Source organism: Populus euphratica, unplaced genomic scaffold, assembly GCF_000495115.2.
Source record: "Populus euphratica unplaced genomic scaffold, PopEup_1.0 scaffold95.1, whole genome shotgun sequence".
NCBI classification, from domain to species: domain Eukaryota; kingdom Viridiplantae; phylum Streptophyta; class Magnoliopsida; order Malpighiales; family Salicaceae; genus Populus; species Populus euphratica.
The window spans coordinates 710,370-730,474 of NW_011499885.1; the positions used below are offsets into that span (position 1 = coordinate 710,370).

The 20,105-nt window shown below is 30.7% G+C and overlaps 2 protein-coding genes across 3 annotated transcripts; one reads left to right on the forward strand and one right to left on the reverse strand.

The window, feature by feature from the left end:
- Positions 1-4,654: 4,654 nt before the first annotated feature.
- LOC105130161 (glucose-6-phosphate/phosphate translocator 1, chloroplastic-like) lies at positions 4,655-8,791 on the reverse strand. The gene is made up of 5 exons (XM_011032532.1): positions 7,782-8,791; positions 7,099-7,324; positions 6,343-6,565; positions 5,876-6,089; positions 4,655-4,873 (listed from the first exon to the last, which is right to left on the reverse strand). Exons 1-5 carry the CDS (start codon positions 8,280-8,282, stop codon positions 4,862-4,864), a joined length of 1,176 nt encoding a protein of 391 aa, XP_011030834.1. The 5' UTR covers positions 8,283-8,791; the 3' UTR covers positions 4,655-4,861.
- Positions 8,792-12,358: 3,567 nt separating this feature from the next.
- Positions 12,359-18,879, forward strand: LOC105130162 (AP-5 complex subunit zeta-1). 2 transcript variants are annotated; one of them, XM_011032534.1, is made up of 17 exons: positions 12,359-12,523; positions 12,623-12,763; positions 13,262-13,353; positions 13,620-13,716; positions 14,139-14,182; positions 14,458-14,549; positions 15,031-15,122; positions 15,201-15,347; positions 15,884-16,031; positions 16,140-16,216; positions 16,731-16,802; positions 17,364-17,411; positions 17,485-17,612; positions 17,710-17,866; positions 17,999-18,209; positions 18,510-18,568; positions 18,607-18,879. In XM_011032534.1, exons 1-16 carry the CDS (start codon positions 12,401-12,403, stop codon positions 18,557-18,559), a joined length of 1,719 nt encoding a protein of 572 aa, XP_011030836.1. In that variant the 5' UTR covers positions 12,359-12,400; the 3' UTR covers positions 18,560-18,568; positions 18,607-18,879. The 2 variants fall into 2 exon arrangements, with proteins under 2 accessions (XP_011030836.1, XP_011030835.1); XM_011032533.1 differs by having other exon boundaries at positions 12,360-12,523; positions 18,510-18,879.
- Positions 18,880-20,105: the final 1,226 nt, after the last annotated feature.

Genomic DNA, 20,105 nt, shown 5'->3' on the forward strand with positions numbered 1-20,105 from the left:
CACACATGCATGCGCATCATCTTCATAAATTTATCAGAAAAGTTGATGCATCTAATGTGTGTGGATGTGCTTTTAACATGTATCAAACCACTAAAATTGGAGTAAAGAATGCATGCTTGGTGTTGCAAAGATAATTTAGGTGATGTTATTCTGATGGGCAAATATGAGTATTACAAAGGGATAATTCTGAAACTATTTTGTTTTTAAACGAGAGTGAAAGCGCCTTGCTTTATGGAAGTAGTTGATATAAACACCGAGATCCATCGTTTTCATTCCCGGAGCCATCAACAAATGCCAGAAGTTCTTTAAGTGCAGTGCAAACCCTTTGTTATGCATGTCAATTCCCATCAGCTTATTCTGATGTTCAAACCTCGATGGATTAATGAGATGACGGTAATTAGAAGGGATCTTAGCAAGTGGGGAAACGGGTCACGCCCTCGAGTTTTTCTGTTCAGATATTCTAACCCCATGGTATTTTTCTTCCGTTTTCCTGGTTTGTTTTATTGCACCACTCCCAGGAAGTGGTGCAACCTTTTTATTTTTATTTTTAAATTTTTAAGGGTTAAATTATTTTTTTAATATTATAAATTATTTAAATATTATAAATGAGTTTTTAGTAGAAAATATTAAAAATATAAACTTATTGTAATCTAATTAACCTGAGAGGTTAAAAAAATAATTATGATGATCGATAAAAATATATTTTAATTAAAATAAAAATCAAGATAATATCATGTTTTTAATATTGAATTGGCAATACATTAGATTAATTCTAGTTAACTTATAAAATTTATTATTTAAAACATGAGACCTTAATAACTCTATAAAAAATATATAAAAAAATTATTCAAACGGGTATCGAATGATAAAATTAAAAATAAAATTCAACTAAAAAAATAAGCTGAATCGATTGAGATTAATCTTTCAAACATGAGTCAGGAGACAGGAATAGCTGCATAAAAAATCAAAATAAATTATAAAAAAGATTATTTATAATCAACTCAATATTGAAGGATGATATTTACAAAAAAACACAAAAAATCACCCAAATCAACTAAATAAACTCTTGACCCGAGTAATGAGATCATAATAACCTTATAGAATGCAAACTAAAATAAATTCTAAAGTCCAATCCTCAATCCTCAATCAATCCCATATTGAATGGTGAAATTGATAAAAAAAAATCAATTAAAAAATAAAAACTAAAAAACAAAGTTGACCTACTTAATCTACGATTCAGGTTATAAGCCCGTGATAATCCTATACAAAAAAAAAAAATTATAAAGCTCAATTTTTAGTCAACTCAATGTTGAAGGGTTAAATCAAAAATAAAATAAATAAATATAAAATAAAAACAATGGCTTGTATCAATCCGAATTAACACATCAAACACGGGTGAGGAGACCATGATAACTTCATAGAAATCAAATAAAAAAATTATAAAATCTAATCCCTAATCAATCCAATATTAAATGATGAAATTAAAAAAATAAAATTCAATTAAAAAAACCTGAGTCGACCTGACCAAATAACAAAACTTGAGTTGAAAGATGAAATTAAAAAAATATATAATTAAAAAAGAGATAAAAAAATCATCCGGGTTAACTCAAGTTAACATGTCTAAACTGCAACTCGAGTTATGTGACTAAGATACGACTATAGAAAGTAAATCAAAATAATTTATGAAACTTGATTTTTAATCAATCTAATATTGAAAGATAAAATTAAAAAAAATAACAATTAAAAAAAATATTTGAGTCAACTCAAATTAACCTGTCCAACTCATAACCCAGATTAAAAATAAAAATTAGAAACAAAAAGAATAAGAAAAGAAATAAAAATCCCATAAAATCATAAAATAACATTAAAATCTTGTAGTGACCATCTTGAATTTTGATGGGAGAAAAAAGAAAGGAAAAAAACATTGTTAATAAAAAACCATGTCACTACGGACCGCATATATTATTTTAAAAGAAAAATAATATAATGATGTTTTTAAATACATGATCAAAGGGGTATCTGGGCAGCTAAAAAATGCCGCATATACTGTCTAGTTTTGTTTTTTATTTTTATTATTTTTTATATTTATATAAATATCAAAATATCCCTTAATTAACTTAACAATAATGTAAAAACTATTGTGAAAATAGAAAAGGTCCTTTAATGTAAGTTTTAATTTTTTTTCTATTTCTAATAATATTGTGATCTTCTTAGTATTTTTTTATAATAATTTTTATTTAATAATAATAATTTTTTAATTGATTTGATAATAACAAAATAACTACCGGTGAAGATATAAAAAAGCTATGCAAGTTCTAAAATTTTTGTTTTTATGCATTTTTTGGTCGAGATACCGACTGATTCGTAAAAATAATTTAATGCCTCCAATAATTCAAAATGTTTTTGGCTTGAAGGGCAACGACAATATTACACTGTTCTGGCAAAGAGTGGAGATGTGTTTTTGTCTGCACATGAACGAACATCAAGAACCCTTTCTTTGCAATAGAGAAAGGCGGCTCATACGAAGAGGAGCCCACAAAGCAGGGGGGCTTTTCCATCAAGGTCACAAAATATTCACTCCACCATGGCCGATGGGTCTATTCTCTCTCAAGTGATAGCCACTGAAATGTTGTCCTTTAACTGTTGAAATGCTGGAAGATATGACATGGCCTTTCAGCGTCATGGAGAGACAGTGGGCGTCCCCTCTCGACGGTGCCTGTTGTTGCCAGGAGAGTCAATCTGCACCGCATGCTTAGAGGAACCACCACCCGCTTTGCTCATTCCCGAATCAACGAGGGAGTAAAATATGCAGGTTAATCTTCTTGGCCGACAACACTTGCTGATGCCATTTGAAAGAGACAAAAGTTTGAGAGCTTTGAGACATGAGCGGTTCTCCATACACAGGCACATGGAGAGTCAGATCGTCTCCATATCTCAATGTTGATGAGATCCAAAACTTGTTGGTTTTTGCACTTAAAAAATTGTTAAGTGATGAAATCCAGTAGATTCTGGTTATTTGACACATGTTACATTGCATGTAAATATTTTTTTTACCAAAAAATTATATATATATATATATATGTATAGGCTCTACCGACATATTACTGTAATAAAAAAATAAAAGTGTAAATTCAAAAATTTATGTATATAATTAAATAAGTTAAAAATTATGTGATGATATATGAGAAAAAACAGTTATTAATGATAATAAAGATAAAAAGACAAAAAATCAAGATAAAATATGTATATATAAAGATATTTGATGATGCAATATAATTTTTTTACCTAATTTTGTTTGTCAAAATAATTTTTTTATTTGATCAAAAGATAATAGAAATAGATACATATATAAAGTTAATTATTTGACACATGTTACATTGCATGTAAGATAGTTTTTTACCAAAAAATTATATATATATAATAGGCTCTACCGACATATTACTGCAATAAAAAAAATAAAAGTGTAAATTCAAAAATTTATGTATATAATTAAATAAATTAAAAATTATGTGGTAATATATGAGAAAAAGCAGTCATTAATGATAATAAAGATAAAAAGACAAAAAAATTAAGATGAAATATATATATATAAAGATATTTGACCATGTAACATAAATTTTTTACCTAACTTTGTTTGTCAAAATAATTTTTTTATTTGATCAAAAGATAATAGAAATAGATACATATATAAAGTTAATTGAATAAAATAAATTACTTATATTATAAATATTATTAAAAAATAGGTTTTTTCCATTTATATAAAACATAAAAAGAAAAAATTATAGATAAATTAGGATAATTAATTCAAAAAAACAAATCATTACAAAATAAAAAAATAACAATTATTTAAAAGAGTCTAAATAAACAAAATAAAAGGGAAAAGATAATACGTATTAATTTAAATGTAAATTAAAAATTTATTTTGAAGAAAAATAAATAAAAGCATAATTTAAAAAACTAAAAAAAAACCAAACATTGTTGAGCGAGATCTATCTAATAAGGGACCACGTGTTTGGGCCTACCGGGGTGGCCAACACGCTTACGCCATTATATTTTTTTTGTTGGTGGATGGAGTGGCTTTATTTTTTAAAAAAAAAAAATCAATAAACAAATCATATAATGAGGCAAAAACAACATGAATATTTTACAAAAACTTTCTAAAACATCATCTATCTTCCTCAAGTGATTCATTTTAGTCTTATGTCTTTTAATTTCGTTCTTTGTTAATAATTTTGGCCAAATTAGCCTCCAATTAAGCACTCAAAGGACTATATTAAAAAAAAAAAGTGAATGAAAAAATAAAAAAAACTCATGAGCATGATAAACCTACAGTGTCCATGAATCTCGGTTCATAGTTCATCCCCATGTCTTTTAAAGTACTTGTAATTCAAAAACTTGGGTTCAATGTCATTTACCAAATGCGTGCATAATATGAAAGTTATGTTGGATATAATGTTAAGAATGTTTGGTTGAATTTTTATTGAAAGGTTAATTAATAAGAGAAGCACTGAGGAACCCTAAATTGGTTTTTTGCATGATAAGTTTTACCCTTCTTGCCTGAGAGTAAACTTTTACCTCCAATCAAGTATTATTAATATTTTTATTAGAATTATTCTCACTTTATAATAATATTTTAAAATATACAGAATTGGAATACTAAATATATAATGACCTCCATTATTATTATTATTTTAATAAACTTCTTTTAACAAAGTTTTGGATCTGGCAATGATTCCACGAAATACACAAATAGTTATTGACACTCTCCTCTACCCTAAGCTGAAGGCCTCCGATTGTCGACATGCTCTCTCTCTCCTTGTATGTTACACGGAAAGTCTTAAAATGGCCCTGTCTGGTGCATTTACTGCTTTGCCTGCAAACGACAAAACAGATGATTAAATTACATGAATAGATTATGTTTCTCACGGTATTAACAGAAGTTTAGAATGTTTAGCACAGAGCTGGTCCTGCGAGGGAAGAAACCAAGAATATTCCAAGATAAAAAAACAAAAAAAATAAATACCTGTCAACTTTGCAACATAATGAAAACCTAACTAGTAGACGATGTTCAAGTCAACTACCTCCAAAATAATTACGATACCTAGGTGATCAGCTATCAGGTTGGGTCGGTGACACCTAACCCCATCAACACCACCAAATATCGGCTTGTTTATGTGCTTGCTAGCCCTAACACGAGTGCCTACTAGATTACGAAAAAAAGAACGAGGGAGAATTATATTTTCTACCACTTGATATCTAACAGTCAGCACAATTCACAGAAATCTCAGCGTCACCATAACATGGCGATTCCAGGCTGTGATAGAATTCCCCCTTGACCTATGGCTAAACATCACATTGTGCACATGGTGCAGGTAAAAGATTTCCCATATCTGTACTTATCAGAGGAGGTGCACATGGCATATTTCCCTAAGCCTTGGATTACGGGTTCAGCTACCCTTGCATCTGATATGCAACTTTCTTTCGCAATCAAAAGCAGCGACTGCCAAAGGCAAGTTGAGATGAATTCTGTAGCGTGGTCAGGTTATATGGTATTTGTCTTAAGCAGGCCATTGATATTTCTGCAACTTATACAGTAGACAACTTTTTATGCTTAGGATGCAACATGTATACTTCGATGAGCCTGTGCTCGCTGATACATCATCTTATATTCCAACTGATTGCATTTTCAGCTTTTCCTTTGTCGTTGGTGACATACAAATAAACAATCAATAGGGGAAGAATGCACGCAAATAAATTATCTGTATGTTACACAAAGAATTGCCTGAAGGGCATGCATGTCTTTTTAGAAGATCTAATGGCATGGGAAATCCATGAAGCATAATAGTAAATTGATAGAGAGAAGTGGACAAATTACCTGGGAATACAAGAAGGTTCCAAGGATAGCGATGGCAGCACCAAGAGCATTGATAGGTTGAACGGGTGTGTGGAAAATGATAATGGATGAAACTATGACAGAAATACGCTTCATGGTATTTCCAATGCTAAAGGTCAAGGGAGAAATCTCATTCAGGGACATGTAAGACACTTGATTGTAAAGATGATAGAATACACTTTGTGCTGCTAGCCACCTGTAAGGTAAAATAAGAGCCACATATGCATTCGTTTAGCAGGACTAAACAATCTTACAATATAAATCTTTATTAGTTCAGATAAATACCTAGAGCTCAACTTTCTAAATAACAAGGGGAAAGACATCTAAGAAATCTTAATACCGGTCAGTCAAACGAAATCTTTCAAATTAAATTTACATTATAATTTTTAGACATTTCTACCATGGAAAGAGATACAAGGAAAACTGAGTTTGTAGTATTCAGCAATTACCATATGAAATTCGGTCCAATCTGGGATAGGGCTGTTTGCCAACCTGCAGCCCACATCTGTGGTCCCTCCACAGCGATAGCAAAAGGTGTGAGAATCAAGAGTGACAACATAGAGAGACAAGCATAGTAGTTCATCCCACTAACAGACTTCCCCTTCATGCCCTTCTTTGAAAATATGTTGCGGAAAACAAAAGCCAAGTTGGAGATCATGGCCCCCATAAAACCTGAAATGGAAGGCCAACAACTAAGTTCATAATTCTGTAAAAGACCAAAATTATTGAAATCACGTTATAATTTAGTTTAATGACTGAAATATCATAAAATGTCAAATCCATGTCCATGACCTGCTAGAAACCAATAACTTTAAAAAGAAACCAGGCTGGCTCCATGACTCCAGTTGTAGTCAGAAACCATGCAACAGAATCAAAATGAATAATAGGAACTCAGATCATAATTTTTGTTTGATGATCATGAAGAAAGCAAAAGTGAAGTGGGCAGTGCACATCGTGCCACCATGGCCTCTCTTTTTTTCCAACTGAGATATAACCTATTAATCGTTGGCTTTTGCAATCTCAGATTCCAGGTAATAAAGATCTGTGATCAATACTGCTGTTCGGTTTCTCTTTGAACCTCTAATTCGAAAAAATATAAAAAATTCCAGAATAATGAAATACCTTATTGAATCGATAAAACAACAGTGCACCTTGCAATAATCAAATCAAATCAAATTTCACTAAATGAAAGCTTGTATTCTTACCAATCATGTTGAAGTTCAGCTCAGTAACAGCAGCCAATGCACAACCACCAATAATTGGAACAAGGGACATGTAAACTGATGGAGGGAAAGTCTCACCCAACAGGAACCTTGAAACCAGTACGCTGAAAGCAGGCTCACCACTCTTAATAATATGGGTAAAGGAAACTGCAACCTTCGACATGCTCACCGTTGCTGCTACATGTCCAATTGTATGTGCCACCGCAACCTAAAGAGATGATTGTTAGTAAAGAATTATATATATATATATATATATGTGTTGGCAAAGAATTCCAAAACATGAAATTTCCCTAATTTGAATTCTAGCATCAAAAGCCACCATAATTCAACCAAATTCAAATATTGCTTTGTATCCATTTGAGCGAGTAAAGTTAAAACAGGCAAATTGAAACTTCACTTTCTCAGCTTTATCAGCAATCAAACAAAGGCTATTTTCAGAATAAATTAACAAAAATAAGCAAAACAACATGAATAGCAAGCCATCATATTCCTTCAATTATTCTCTACTTTCCTCAGCAATCATACAAAGGGTGATTTTCTTAACAACCCAAACCAAAAACATCACTTCCCCATGATTTCCCTCTTTTATTTATCTGAGAAACCAAACAAAAGCCTCACTTTCCCTTTTCTATCAAACCAAACAAAATCCAGAAATCAAAACTTACAGGGAATAAAGTTTTCCAAAACTCAAGATCAGCGTTTGGTGCCTCAGCAATCCTTGTAGCCCACGAGATCATCATCATAAGAGATCCGCAAGCAAGAGAAAGAGTAGAGGTCAACCATGGATATGGAAAAGCATTCAAGACCTTCTTGTTGTATATGTTGAAAACAACATTCAAAGCCCACCAAGTAGCAAAATAAATCCCAATTTTAACCCTTTTTGCAGCTTCTGACTTCACCTCAGATGCTTCAATTGGCTCTGATCGATCGGCTTCATAAGCCTTGCATGTGATCAAGGTCCTCTTTTGAGGCTTTGACAACGCAAAAGACTCAACCTTCGACACATGCAAAGGCTTTGACATTGAAAGAACTGGTTTTGACTTGTTGGCATTGAGTGAAGGCAGAATCAAAGATCTTTGTATTGCCGACATGTTTTTTCTGCGAAAAATGGTGTCAGATCCGTTGATTGTTGGGGTCATAGTAGATTGCTTGATACTGCAAATCATGATGTCAAAATTTGATCTTCTGACTCGAAATCCAAAAGGGTCTAATGGGTTTATCTCAAAAGTCTAGGTTAAAATTTAAAAGAACAATCCCTCAAGATCAAAGATATATAACAAAGCTTACAGAGCAATACGAACTGTAGAAAGCTAGTGTCTTTATCAAACACTCTCTCTTAAAACATCAACCAATGGGCAAAAAGGCATGAAACTCAGGGTTATATACTTGTATCAATCTAAAAATTAACTAAAAAACGAAGATCCTGAAGGGTTGAATATTCTTTTAGTAGGGGCTTTGGTTGGTGATTGAGTATTCAGAGAGGACAAGAGATGGAGTTGGCCTTTTACTTGTTTCTCTGAAATCTCAGTCCAATTAGAAATTTAAGACTCACAGTCATGGGACTCTGACTGTGTGGGGATCTTTTTTATACGTTTTTAATGAATTTTCCTTCTTTTAAACCACTTTCCTCTTCGAAAAGGTTGGAGGAAAAATGTAAAGTTTGGGGCCATTGGCGGCAACGATCACTTTGTGCTTTGGTTTTGTGCTAATACAAGGGATCTTCAAGGAAAACAAGTAACATGGAAGAGCGAAATAGATAATATAATTTTTAAATAGTCTAAATATAATATTTTATATATATGCATTTCAAAAATAAATTATTTAAAAAAATAATTTTATTTTAATATATTTGATATTGATATAACTATTTATTAGTTGTAACTAATTAATACATTTCCAATCAAAATTATTCTTTTATATAAAAATATATTAAATAAATTCTTAGCTTTTTTATCAATATAGAAATAACTTTTCAACATAAAATACTATTTTGACTCTTTAATATAGTTCTCTTATTGATAAAAATAAGGATGAAAGCCAGACATTTTTTATCTTTTCCTTTTTTTTTTAGCTCTTCCTTTAAAAATACCATAATGAGTTTTAACTTTTAAAGCCAGGAATTGAAGAGTTTTCCATGGATGGGATGGGCTTAAAATCTTTGTCAGAGGTGAGAAAAAGATAGTTTCTCCAACATTTTCTAATCTACCAAATATGGTATTTACCTACTCTAATTTGAAATCAATTTCTCCGTAATTTCTTAATTTTTAATGTAGATAAAAAATTGATTTTTAAGAAAAGTAAATTTTTAAAATATAAATTATTTTTTAATATTTGATAATATCATAAAAATAAGTTAAAAAATATTTTTTGATATTTGATCATGATATTAAAAATAAGCTAAAAAATACTTAATTTATTTTTTAAAGTTTATTAAGAAAAATGAAGACTTGAACTATTAAATGAAAAGGTTGAAGGAGAATAAAATTATATATATATAATTAGTTAGTTAGTTTCATAAATTATTTTAAATAAAAAATAAAAATTAAATCTAAAAAATAAAAAAGTTGAAAGATAATAAAATTAAAAAAATTCAATTTCATAAATCACTTCAGGTAAAATAAATAGTAATCAAAATAATATAGACTAAATTTAATAAATGAAGAAATCTAAACTAAAAAAATGTTAAGAGAAAAAAGTTATAAAAAAAGACCAAAGTTATTATAAAAATAAGATTAAATGAAATTTTAAGAAACAAAATTAAAAAATTATTTAAAATAAAATATATAGTAATCAAAATATCAAGAACTAAATTTAATATAATTAATAAATAACATTATACTTTTAATTTTTTTATAATTTTTTTATAATTTTTGCAAAGTTTATTTTGTCAAAATAAAAAAATACTTTTATAAAAATCAAGTCAAATGTTTTTTAATTAAAAGGTATTTCTTGAGTCCGTTTGATTTTGTGATAGTTATTGCTTTTCAAAGTATTTTTTATTTAAAAATATATTAAAAACCTATTTTTAATATTAGCACGTCAAAACGATTTTAAATTATCAAAAAAAATTGAAGCTAAGAAAAAAATATTTAAATTATCAAAAAAAATTGAAGCTAAAAAAAAAATAAAACTTTTTTCAACAATATTTTTAAAACTAAAAAACATGACTAATTTTTCTAATAATAAAAATATATCATAAAATTTAGAAAATAATTTTCAATAAACCACTTTTTAATAAACTTACAGAGAGTAAACTTAAACCATGTATGTATTTTGATATTTACAAATATAAAATACTTTGAAAAACATTTTTAATTAAAAGATTTTTTGTAAAAAAATAAAAAATAGATTTTGCATAGCAATGGGTTACGTGTTTTAAATGTGTTATTTACACTAATTATAATATTGTTAGACATTTTATAAATTTCAAGTATTTAATATACTTAAACGATTTTTAGAGTTGAGTTAATAGAGCTTGTAAGCACAAACGCATTAGACTTTCTATAGCAATAAGATATATATCATTGGCAAAATGTAAATTACACTTCTTCTAAAATTTAAAACGAAATTTATAGAATTAGTATCAAAGTTTAATACTTAGTTTTAACAATTAAATTTAACGGCAATACTTAATTTTCCCAGTAGATAAAAGTTTAAAGATATATAATAAACCAAATTAATAATTTAGAAATTATTTTACCACAAACCAGTATTGGATGAGTAAAATAAATCATTAAATTATGTATAATAGTTAAGAGGCTATTTAGAAACAGTGTAACACTATTTTTTTTTTTAAGAGGCTATTTAGAAACAGTGTAACACTCTATTTTTTTTTTAAAAAAAAACAAGAGTCAGGAAAGGGAAAAATGATATTTATTGTCCAAATGCAATATTTTTTTCATCCATAAAATAATAAAAAACTAGTTTTTCTAGTTTTTAAAATTTGTTATGAGTTTGAAAAACATATTTTAAAAGTTCCTATGGTTTTTCAATACAAGTTTTTTACTATTTTTTAAAATAAAAAATATATAAAAAATCACTACTAAAAAATAAAAAACTACTAACAAGATGCTATGCCGGCGTATAAACACCATTCCATCAGTAATGTAAATTGCCAATAGAGTTACTAAAAAGAATATATTGTTAATTAAAGTCTTGTCAGGGATTTAATGATTGTCAATATTCTGCCAATATTCTATCAATGATTAAAAATATTGATAGAATCATTAATAAAATATTGCCACCGAATAAATAAAATGAATATCCATTAATAGTAATATCGATGGATTGGATGATAGAATTAGTGAAAAAACTTAGTCACCAAAACCATTGTGGATTCCATAACTTTTTAATTATTTTGTAATTTTTTTGACAAGACAACATATTTTTTACCATCAAAATAACCATTGGATTATTTTTATTTACCGGTTATTCCATTAAAATCTTTGTAATTTTTCTAATTGTGCAGGTATTAAATAAAAAATTCACATTGATGATGATAATAATAATAATAATAATAATAATAATAATAATAATAATAATAATAATAATAATAATAATAATAATAATAATAATAATAATAATAATAATAATAATAATAATAATAGTGATAATTCACCATTCGATATTAGATTTATTAGAAATTAAGTTTTCAAAGCTTTTTTTTATTTTTTGTCTTATTATTTTTTATTTTATTTTTAATATTAAATTTTTAAAATAAAAAAATTATATAGATTTTCGCTGAATCTATTAAATAAACCAGTTTATATTAAGTTAGTTGTTATATAATTTAAATTAAAAATCACACTTGTTAAAGGTTTAAATTTAAAAATTTATCTTCTTACAATGGTTTAATAGCATTACAAAAATCTCCTTGCACTTTTAATGTTCTTTTTTATATATCTTTTAAAAAATAATATGACGTGCAGTGAAATATAAGTAAATAAATTAATTTTAACTAATACAAGTTAATTTATCCAGCTGTAATCTAAACCTTGATCTCAATCATAAATTGAATTAAATTAAATCTATATAGATAATTAAATGATGAAGGGATTGGCTGTAAAAATTATTTAAATTATTTTTTTTATAATAAAGGGAATAAATAATTCGATTTAAAAAACCATAGACATTAATTTATAATTAACTTATTCTAACAAACAAAAAAGGAAAAAAAAATTGGTTTAATTATTAAGCCATGTGAAACGACAGCGTTCTCATTCGCTAATAACGAAAACACAAAAAGAAACCACAGCTTGTTCTTTCCATTAGAAAATCAAAAGAAATGGGAGGTGAAGATGGTGATGGAGACAGAAACTGGGATTTCCATCTCCGTACATTATCAAACAGCACTAGAGACTCTAATTTAGCAAACAACCCTGCGTCTGATCCCTCTCTTCTCCATTCCGTAACTCCCTCCCTCCCTCCCTCTCTCTCTGTGCTTACATCTACATGTTTATAATACATTTATAATAACGGCGTCGTGTTTTTTGGACTTGATGATTAGGTGAAGAGGCTTCATGAATTGTGTAAAGAAGAGAATTCAGAGGATTTGATAGCGAGGGTTTATCCGCAGATCAATAAACTCTTTCAACGCTCTGTCTCTTTGCTTTCTCAATCTACAAACTCCTATGGACTTCTCTTGCTGGTCTCTTCTTTTCATCTTTTATTGTTGTTGTTGTTGTTATTATTTAATACTTGCTTTTAATGGCGGAAATTGAATACTTTTTTGGATTTTTATAATTTGCGCAATTTTTTTAAATATTTTATGAGTGATTTATAGGTGTGATAATTTCATTTTATTGTTAGATTTTAATTCAGTGTTTTTTTTTATTGTGTTTTTTTGCCGAGAAAATGCTGGAAAATTGTAGGAGTTGAATTTTGAAAGTTTTAGTAGCGGTCAAATTGCGTTTTAGGAGTAATTTTAGGTTATTATTATCTCAATGTTTGTTTGTTCGGTCGTTGAGAAAAATTGTAGAAATTGTCTCAATGTTTGTTTGTTCGGTCGTTGAGAAAAATTGTAGAAATTGAACTTTAAACTAAAAGAATGGTGGAGTTTTTGTAATGAAATTGCATTTTAGGTTAGTATTGTGATACGGATGGTGTATTAATTTGTGGCTTATGCTCTTTCATGTTTATTAATCAGGCTATTCTTCAGTTTTTCCTTGATTTTGGAGAGGTGGTTCTGCATGATGCGGACCCTAGTTTGCGGACATTTCTTCGTTCATGTTTGAGCCGGTAGGTTTTTTGTTGACAGTATTTAAGCATGTGCTATACTTTCAAAATTTTAAATAAATGTCATTTTTTTTTAATGGTATAGAAAAAGCAATTCGAGTCATCTTGAATGATGGTTAATTTTTTTGGTATATTGCTTTCATGTTATTTAAGTGTTTTGAATGGGATGCTTATACCTTTGAGTTTAATATGCTTTTGTTTTCTATGAAAAAAATCCAGTAATGGTTCAATGCTCACTGCAAACATATCTTATTCTAATTTGGTTGCAGTGAATTTGCAGACCCAGTTGTTGCAGAAGCAACTCTTGACTTTCTAAATGTGAACAAGAAAAAGATTTTAACTTCTTTCCCCACCTTACTACCTCAGGTATGACTAATGATCTACATAACTTTATCAACTAGATTGCACAATGGTATGGGTTTTAGAATATATAACTGCGAAAAATTGCAATAGCTTGTGAACTATGGAGTTTGTTTTGCTTGTGCTGAAGCTTTCTGCATGCTTCTGATGGTTTGTACATTATCATTAACTCTCTGACTTCATGTAAAATTTAGTCAAATGCATTCCAACCTCTATGTTAGTTGCAATCCCTTTAATTGAGCTACAGATCATAGCAAAGATAGTCAAATGAAAATTAGAACATTTGAGCCTTGGAATCAACAACAGAAAGTCTAAGCAGTAGCTTTTAACCATTCATTTGAAATTCCTGTGTTGAAGAAAGAGATGGAGATGACGAGCAACATGATTTCCATCTATATCTCAATCTTATGGTGATCATTTGTTTGCAGTTTTTTCCATTGTTGCTGAAGCTGATTGCATGGAATGGAGAAAAGTAAGTTTGTTCACCAACTTTACTAGCAATAAATTATTAATGAAAAAAAAAAACAAAATACTAACATGTAGATTGTTATTGTGAATTATGGAGATTTCTGGAGGTCTTAACTGTCAAGTTTTATTGGGGTGCAATCATTTTTTTCAGTATTTACTGCTGACAGGTTACTTGTATATCAGCATCCAAGGGAAGTACTATGAAGGAATTTCCTTTAATGCGTTAACTGGATGTAACAAAGGAAGCCGACTGATTGTTATTATCTGTTTGTCCTGCAGATTAGAAAAATCGTTTATGAAGATTTTTCCAGGGTTGATGATGTCACCTGGATCGTTTCTTCCTCTATTTCCATCTTTAGTTGATTTGCCAAGTAAGTATATATGTTGGTTATTTTGTTAACTGTTTGCTTCTCTTTAAATACCTCTTGTGATTTCATTTTAGTTTCTGAAGATTTATGTATACTTATTTATTCAAGTGATTTTCTTAGTTATATGTCATTGTTGCTAGATAATATGTATACATTTGTAGTTCATAATTTTTTAATTTATTACGGCATATTACGCTGCTTATTTTTTGTTGTGCTTTGTTTTAAAAGCCTCTGCTTTTACCTGCACTTGTAGGAGTAGGTTTTTGTTTGGCAAAGTTTCAATTGCTTATGATGCACGTTCTCTTCTAGCAATTATTGAATCTCTCTTTTCTCTAAAAAGGAAAAATTTGTTAAATGAGATTTTGGAATTGGACTTGAATACTTGAAATGTTCTTCAACTCTGTCATTATGTTGTTTTCCTCTGTCCATTTTGTTTGCAATTCAGTAAAGCAAGTTGTGACTTTTTCTTTACTGTCTGTTCTAGTTTTGGTAGTGGCATTACAAAAGGTAGAAAGGAGCTCAGGATCACTTATTGGAAGCAGCATAGCCTCCATCCAGAAGAGTACGGCTCCTGAGGTTGTTTTTGGGACTATGTAATTTACTTTTTTAAGAGCATGTGACACAACCATGAATACTCATTTTGTCTGGATGCAGATGCTACTTGCTCTCATGGATGAAGCTTATACTGGCTCAACAATAGCAGATGGTGGGGCCGACTCTGAATCTGAGGATAGCAACGCAATAGATGCAGCTGATCCTTTTTTTCTTGAATTTCTCAAGGATGAAAATGATGGGCTTCCTGTATGGTTCCTTCCGTGTCTCATTTTCTTCTTGCTAGCGGACACATATAATTTTTTTTTACTGTTTAAACTTGCAAGAAAGTTTAGGGATATGCAGTTCTTTCTAGTTTTGTTGTTTTTTAAGGATCGCTATTGATTTCTATCCAATTCTCATTTTCTTTCAAATGATTCCTGCAGTGATGTTGCTTTTATATTTTCACTTCATATACTACCTTTTCTCCCTCCGTTTCAATTTTTTTGTTGTTCTAGTTTAATCAGAATTAGCTAATTTTCAGTTTCTTTATGTTCCAAATCCCTTGATGGCTTGAGTTTTCTAACCTTAACTCATTTAATTTTTCCAGTTGTTAACCTCTCTATATAGTATTCCTTGCTCTTGTGTTGGAGGATAAATAAGTTTAGAGTCAAAGTTGAGATGCAGATGCATTATTAAAACACTTATAATTGATTGATGCTTGATTGATATTTTAAAGTCATTGCTTGAGAATTTTTTTCTTTCTAACATTTCTAATTGGTTGTTGCATAAATGCTGAATTTCAGGAACGGCATTGGACTTCACCTGCAATGGTTGCCACTTTACAGGCTACAATCAACACCCCTCAGTCTGATCGGTTAAAGCAAATACTCAAAATGACACCTCGACTTCTCGATGTGTATTTCGCTATATCATTGCGTGATGTTAATGATTGTACGTTAATACTTTGTTTTTCAGTGGATTGACTTTCAACTTTTGGAAAGGAGGTTATAGCTTTACATCTAAGCTCGTGCTCTCTAAGATTTTTCCCTTGCTTTGCAGCTTTAATCTGTGCATTGATTCCCCTGCTTATGTCAAGAAATGACACAATGTTTCCTGACAAAATATTTTCTTATGAGGTATGTTCATATTTGAAAGTAGTTGCAATGTTTTGCTTTAGGTGTCTACAGTATTGATCTGCACCTTGATTGGTGAAGGAACAATACTATATTGATAAATAGATGGAATAAATTTCTCTCTTATACTAGAACTTAATAGGAACTGTGTATTAAAGCTTAATGGAATATACTGTGCTAGTTTGGGGGTGTTTTTCTTTGGGAAGAAGGGGTGGCTATGCGTGTAAATTAAGAATAGTTATACTTGTTGTGCCCTCTCATCTATTTCATATTAAATTTGGGATGAACCAGAAACAAAAATGACGCTTTTTTTTTGTAAAAGAGGGAAACACGGTTATACATTATTTGAAACACGGTTATACATTATTTGTTCTTTGATTAAGCCTGGAACTGTTAATTTTACAAGACAAACATGATGCTAGTATCCTCTGGAAATGCATTTGTAGTTTAGACCTTGGATTGATGAAATATTAATTGATGACCAATTAAAGGAAGAATAAAAACATTATACATGCAGGTTCGTAAGAGGCTCTTAGAGTTCATGCTTGCTGCATTTCAGCGATCTCCAAATTTCATTGCTCTCCTGAAGGTAAATCCTTGAAATGTTTTGCTGCATGGAAGATGTTATATTAGTTGCACATGTAATTTTCCGAGACATATTTGGGGCGAGCTATAAATTGCTGCTGTGAGATGTGTCAAAATGGCTATTCGATATGTATTCAAAAGTTTATGATAATGGGACCAATGTAGAAAGTGGTTTCTTCGTGTTTTTAAAATGCAAAGTTTGGAATTACAATTTTGATGCTCAAGTGGCAAAGGGAGATGGATTCGTTGGTACTGGCAAAAGGTTTAAGTTGTAGGCTCCATTCCCCCACCCCAACCCCCACCACAAGCTGTTAAAGAGAAATGGAATTGTTTTACATTTTTTGACGTGCTAAAATATTGTGGTCAGATTTTTTCTTTGGGAGTATCTATTGAGTGTTGCAGTTCTATACATGCGACAGTTTTATTGGCCAATGACAAGACTATTTTGATAACTATTGGATATCTCCACATGCTCTTGAATTTTTCATGGAAATCATTGTTTAGAGAACCTGTATTGTATGCATCTTTTCATAGGATTCTTACAGCCTTTTAAACTCTGTTACAGAAACCTATCATGGATAGGCTTGGAGAAGCCTATGACAGCCCTGCAAAGGTTAGCTGATCGCAAATGTACAATTGTGTAGAGTATTTATTGTATTCTTCTCATTGCATGCCTTTTTCTATAGACAGAATTGGCTTTACAACTGTGCTGGGCCATTGGAGAGCATGGTGGGGGAGGTGGATCTCACAAGGATGCTGCTCGTGAGCTTTTTGAGAGTTTAGAACTACTTTTATATGAAAACCTATCCACTAGGTATGATTTTTAATTGCCCTTTCTGTCATCTAGATGTTTTCTTTCTAGTGCTGGCTGTTAGTTTACTGATTTCATTTTCTTTTGTTCAATTTGTAAGTCGTCTTGGTTTAAGAGAGTCAGCTTTGAGATCTGGTGGTGAAAGCTCAAGAAAGTCATCACAATCAAGGTTGCTTTGTTTTGTTGTAACAGCCATTGCAAAGCTTGCCTCATATCACCGGGAATTATTACCAAGGGCACGTGTATCCTTGGGCAAGGTCTGTTTAGAACTTTTTTGGATTTGTCCTGATATTGGCTGAAATTGCACGTGAGAATGAAATGAAGTGCAATCCTCTATACATGAATGTATTAGCTGTTTTCCATAATCAAATATCTTAATTGTATTTCAGGTAGCCCGATCTCGGATCTCAGATGTTAGGGTTTGGAGGCGTGCACGTGATTATTTGGGTTTAATGAATGAGCCTGCAATTTGTCTGTCTGTTTTGGGGCCTTCAAGACCCTCAGATGGAAACATGCAAAAGCCAGGAACTGTCAACTGGAGTGAAGGTGGCACAAAGATGATTGCACATATTCCGTTTTACATTCTTGGTGAACACGAAGGTAAGAAATCTTCTCTGCATTTTTTCTTTAGATGGGTCAAAGATTGGGGAATAACAAAGGAAGAAGAAAATAAGGGTTTTTATGCCTTGCTCTCAACTGATCTCAACTGAGGAGCTAATTTTTTTTTTCCAATCCATGAGCCCGAGTACATTTCATAGCTTGCTCAGTGCAGTGAACATATCTGCATTCGCCTGATGGATTCAAATAATGTTCAATTACAATCCGATTAGATTGGTTTAGATCTAGCTATGATTCATCTTGTTTTTCTGCCACTCAACTGAGCATTGCTTTGTGTTGCAGGTCCACCTTTCCATGATTTTTCCTTCTCAGATATCCTTCCTAGAAGATGATGGCCACTTGTTCGAAACAGAATGCATCTCTAGTTTTGATTTGATACGTTCAAAACGGAATGCATCACTAGTTTTGATTCGATACGAATCCTGTTCAGAACTTGATGGGTTTTTCTTTTTTCAATATCAACATGGATTCCTTTTGTGCCATAATAGCTAACACTATCAAATGGTTTAGTTTGTTTTCGTACTACTACCTGTAAGTAACTTCATCTTCCCTTTGCTTTAGTGCTCCCTTTGTTCATCATTTTAGTGAAGCAATTCATAGCGTAGATGACCATCATCCCCATTGGCTAGACATGTTTAAAGCAATTGAGTGATTTTTGGTTTTGTACATCACTTTCAGACATGTTTTTATAGCAAACTGCATCCGAGCAAAACGCATTCCCCAAAACCACCCTAGATTGGGAGAACAGGAGAACAAACCAGAGCTACAACAGGCAATTCAAAATCAGGGTCTCCAAAATACAAACTTCAAAGGGTTAGGAGTAAGCATCGAAGCTCACTCCTCTTTACTCTTATCTCCATAAAAAATTAAATGCCCCTATTTGTTTCTGTGTTTTTCTTGTAAGATTTTCTCATGTTCCTGTGCACTGCAGCAACATGAACATGACAATTAGTACGACTCCTAGAAATTAAATACGAAAGATTTCTATTTTTCCCAAAGTTGGAACTGTCAAAAGGAAAATATGAATCAGATCATCCACCATGGCATGAATGATTTTAAACTCTTTAGCACCATCAGGACCTTATGCATCAATTCAACTAAAGATCAATGCAATGCTAGTTTCTTTCTAAATTGGTTGAAGATTGATTTGGTCAAATCCAGTCTACTTAGTTAAACTTGAATGAGATTTGACTTTATTTTTTTTTAATTTTCTTTAAATTATACCGTTTGGCATGTTTTTGTTTGAAAAAATTGTTTGAAACATCATTTTTATATAAAAAAACCTGAAATGATGTCAATTTAGAGATGCTCGGGCCCAGAAATTGTCAATAGAAGGACTAGTGTCTTGATAAAAGCTTCTCATCATTCTACCAGCCACCCTCAACAAACTATAAATGTTGCTTAAAGTCATAGGAAATTCAAGTCCCACATCTGTTCTTTCAATTCAATCGTCTTCAAGCAAAGCAAAAAAGGCAATGTTCTTACCACTATCAAAGGCAATTGAGGGTTATATTTCCAACTGGTTCACATGTCGGACTATGGTGGCAACCCAACGCATTGTGCTAAATGCAAAACCATGGAGAACAATTGTCCACTCCAGCTCGCTTAACCAAAATAACCTGCAGAACTTGAAGACAGGAACATGGATATATAGTTGGAGACTTAATTCAAGTAAACTACAATACTGTAAAAAAAACACGTGCTTGGTTGGATAGATGAAAACAAACATAAAAATAAATCTGTTTAAAACAATTTTAGATTGAATATATATCATTTCAAAATAGAAAAAGTAGAGGTTATGTATCATCTGTTTCAACTCTCTCTCTCTCCTTTTAATTTCAAAATAATAACCGAAAAGAATTCAATTAAGAGTGTGTA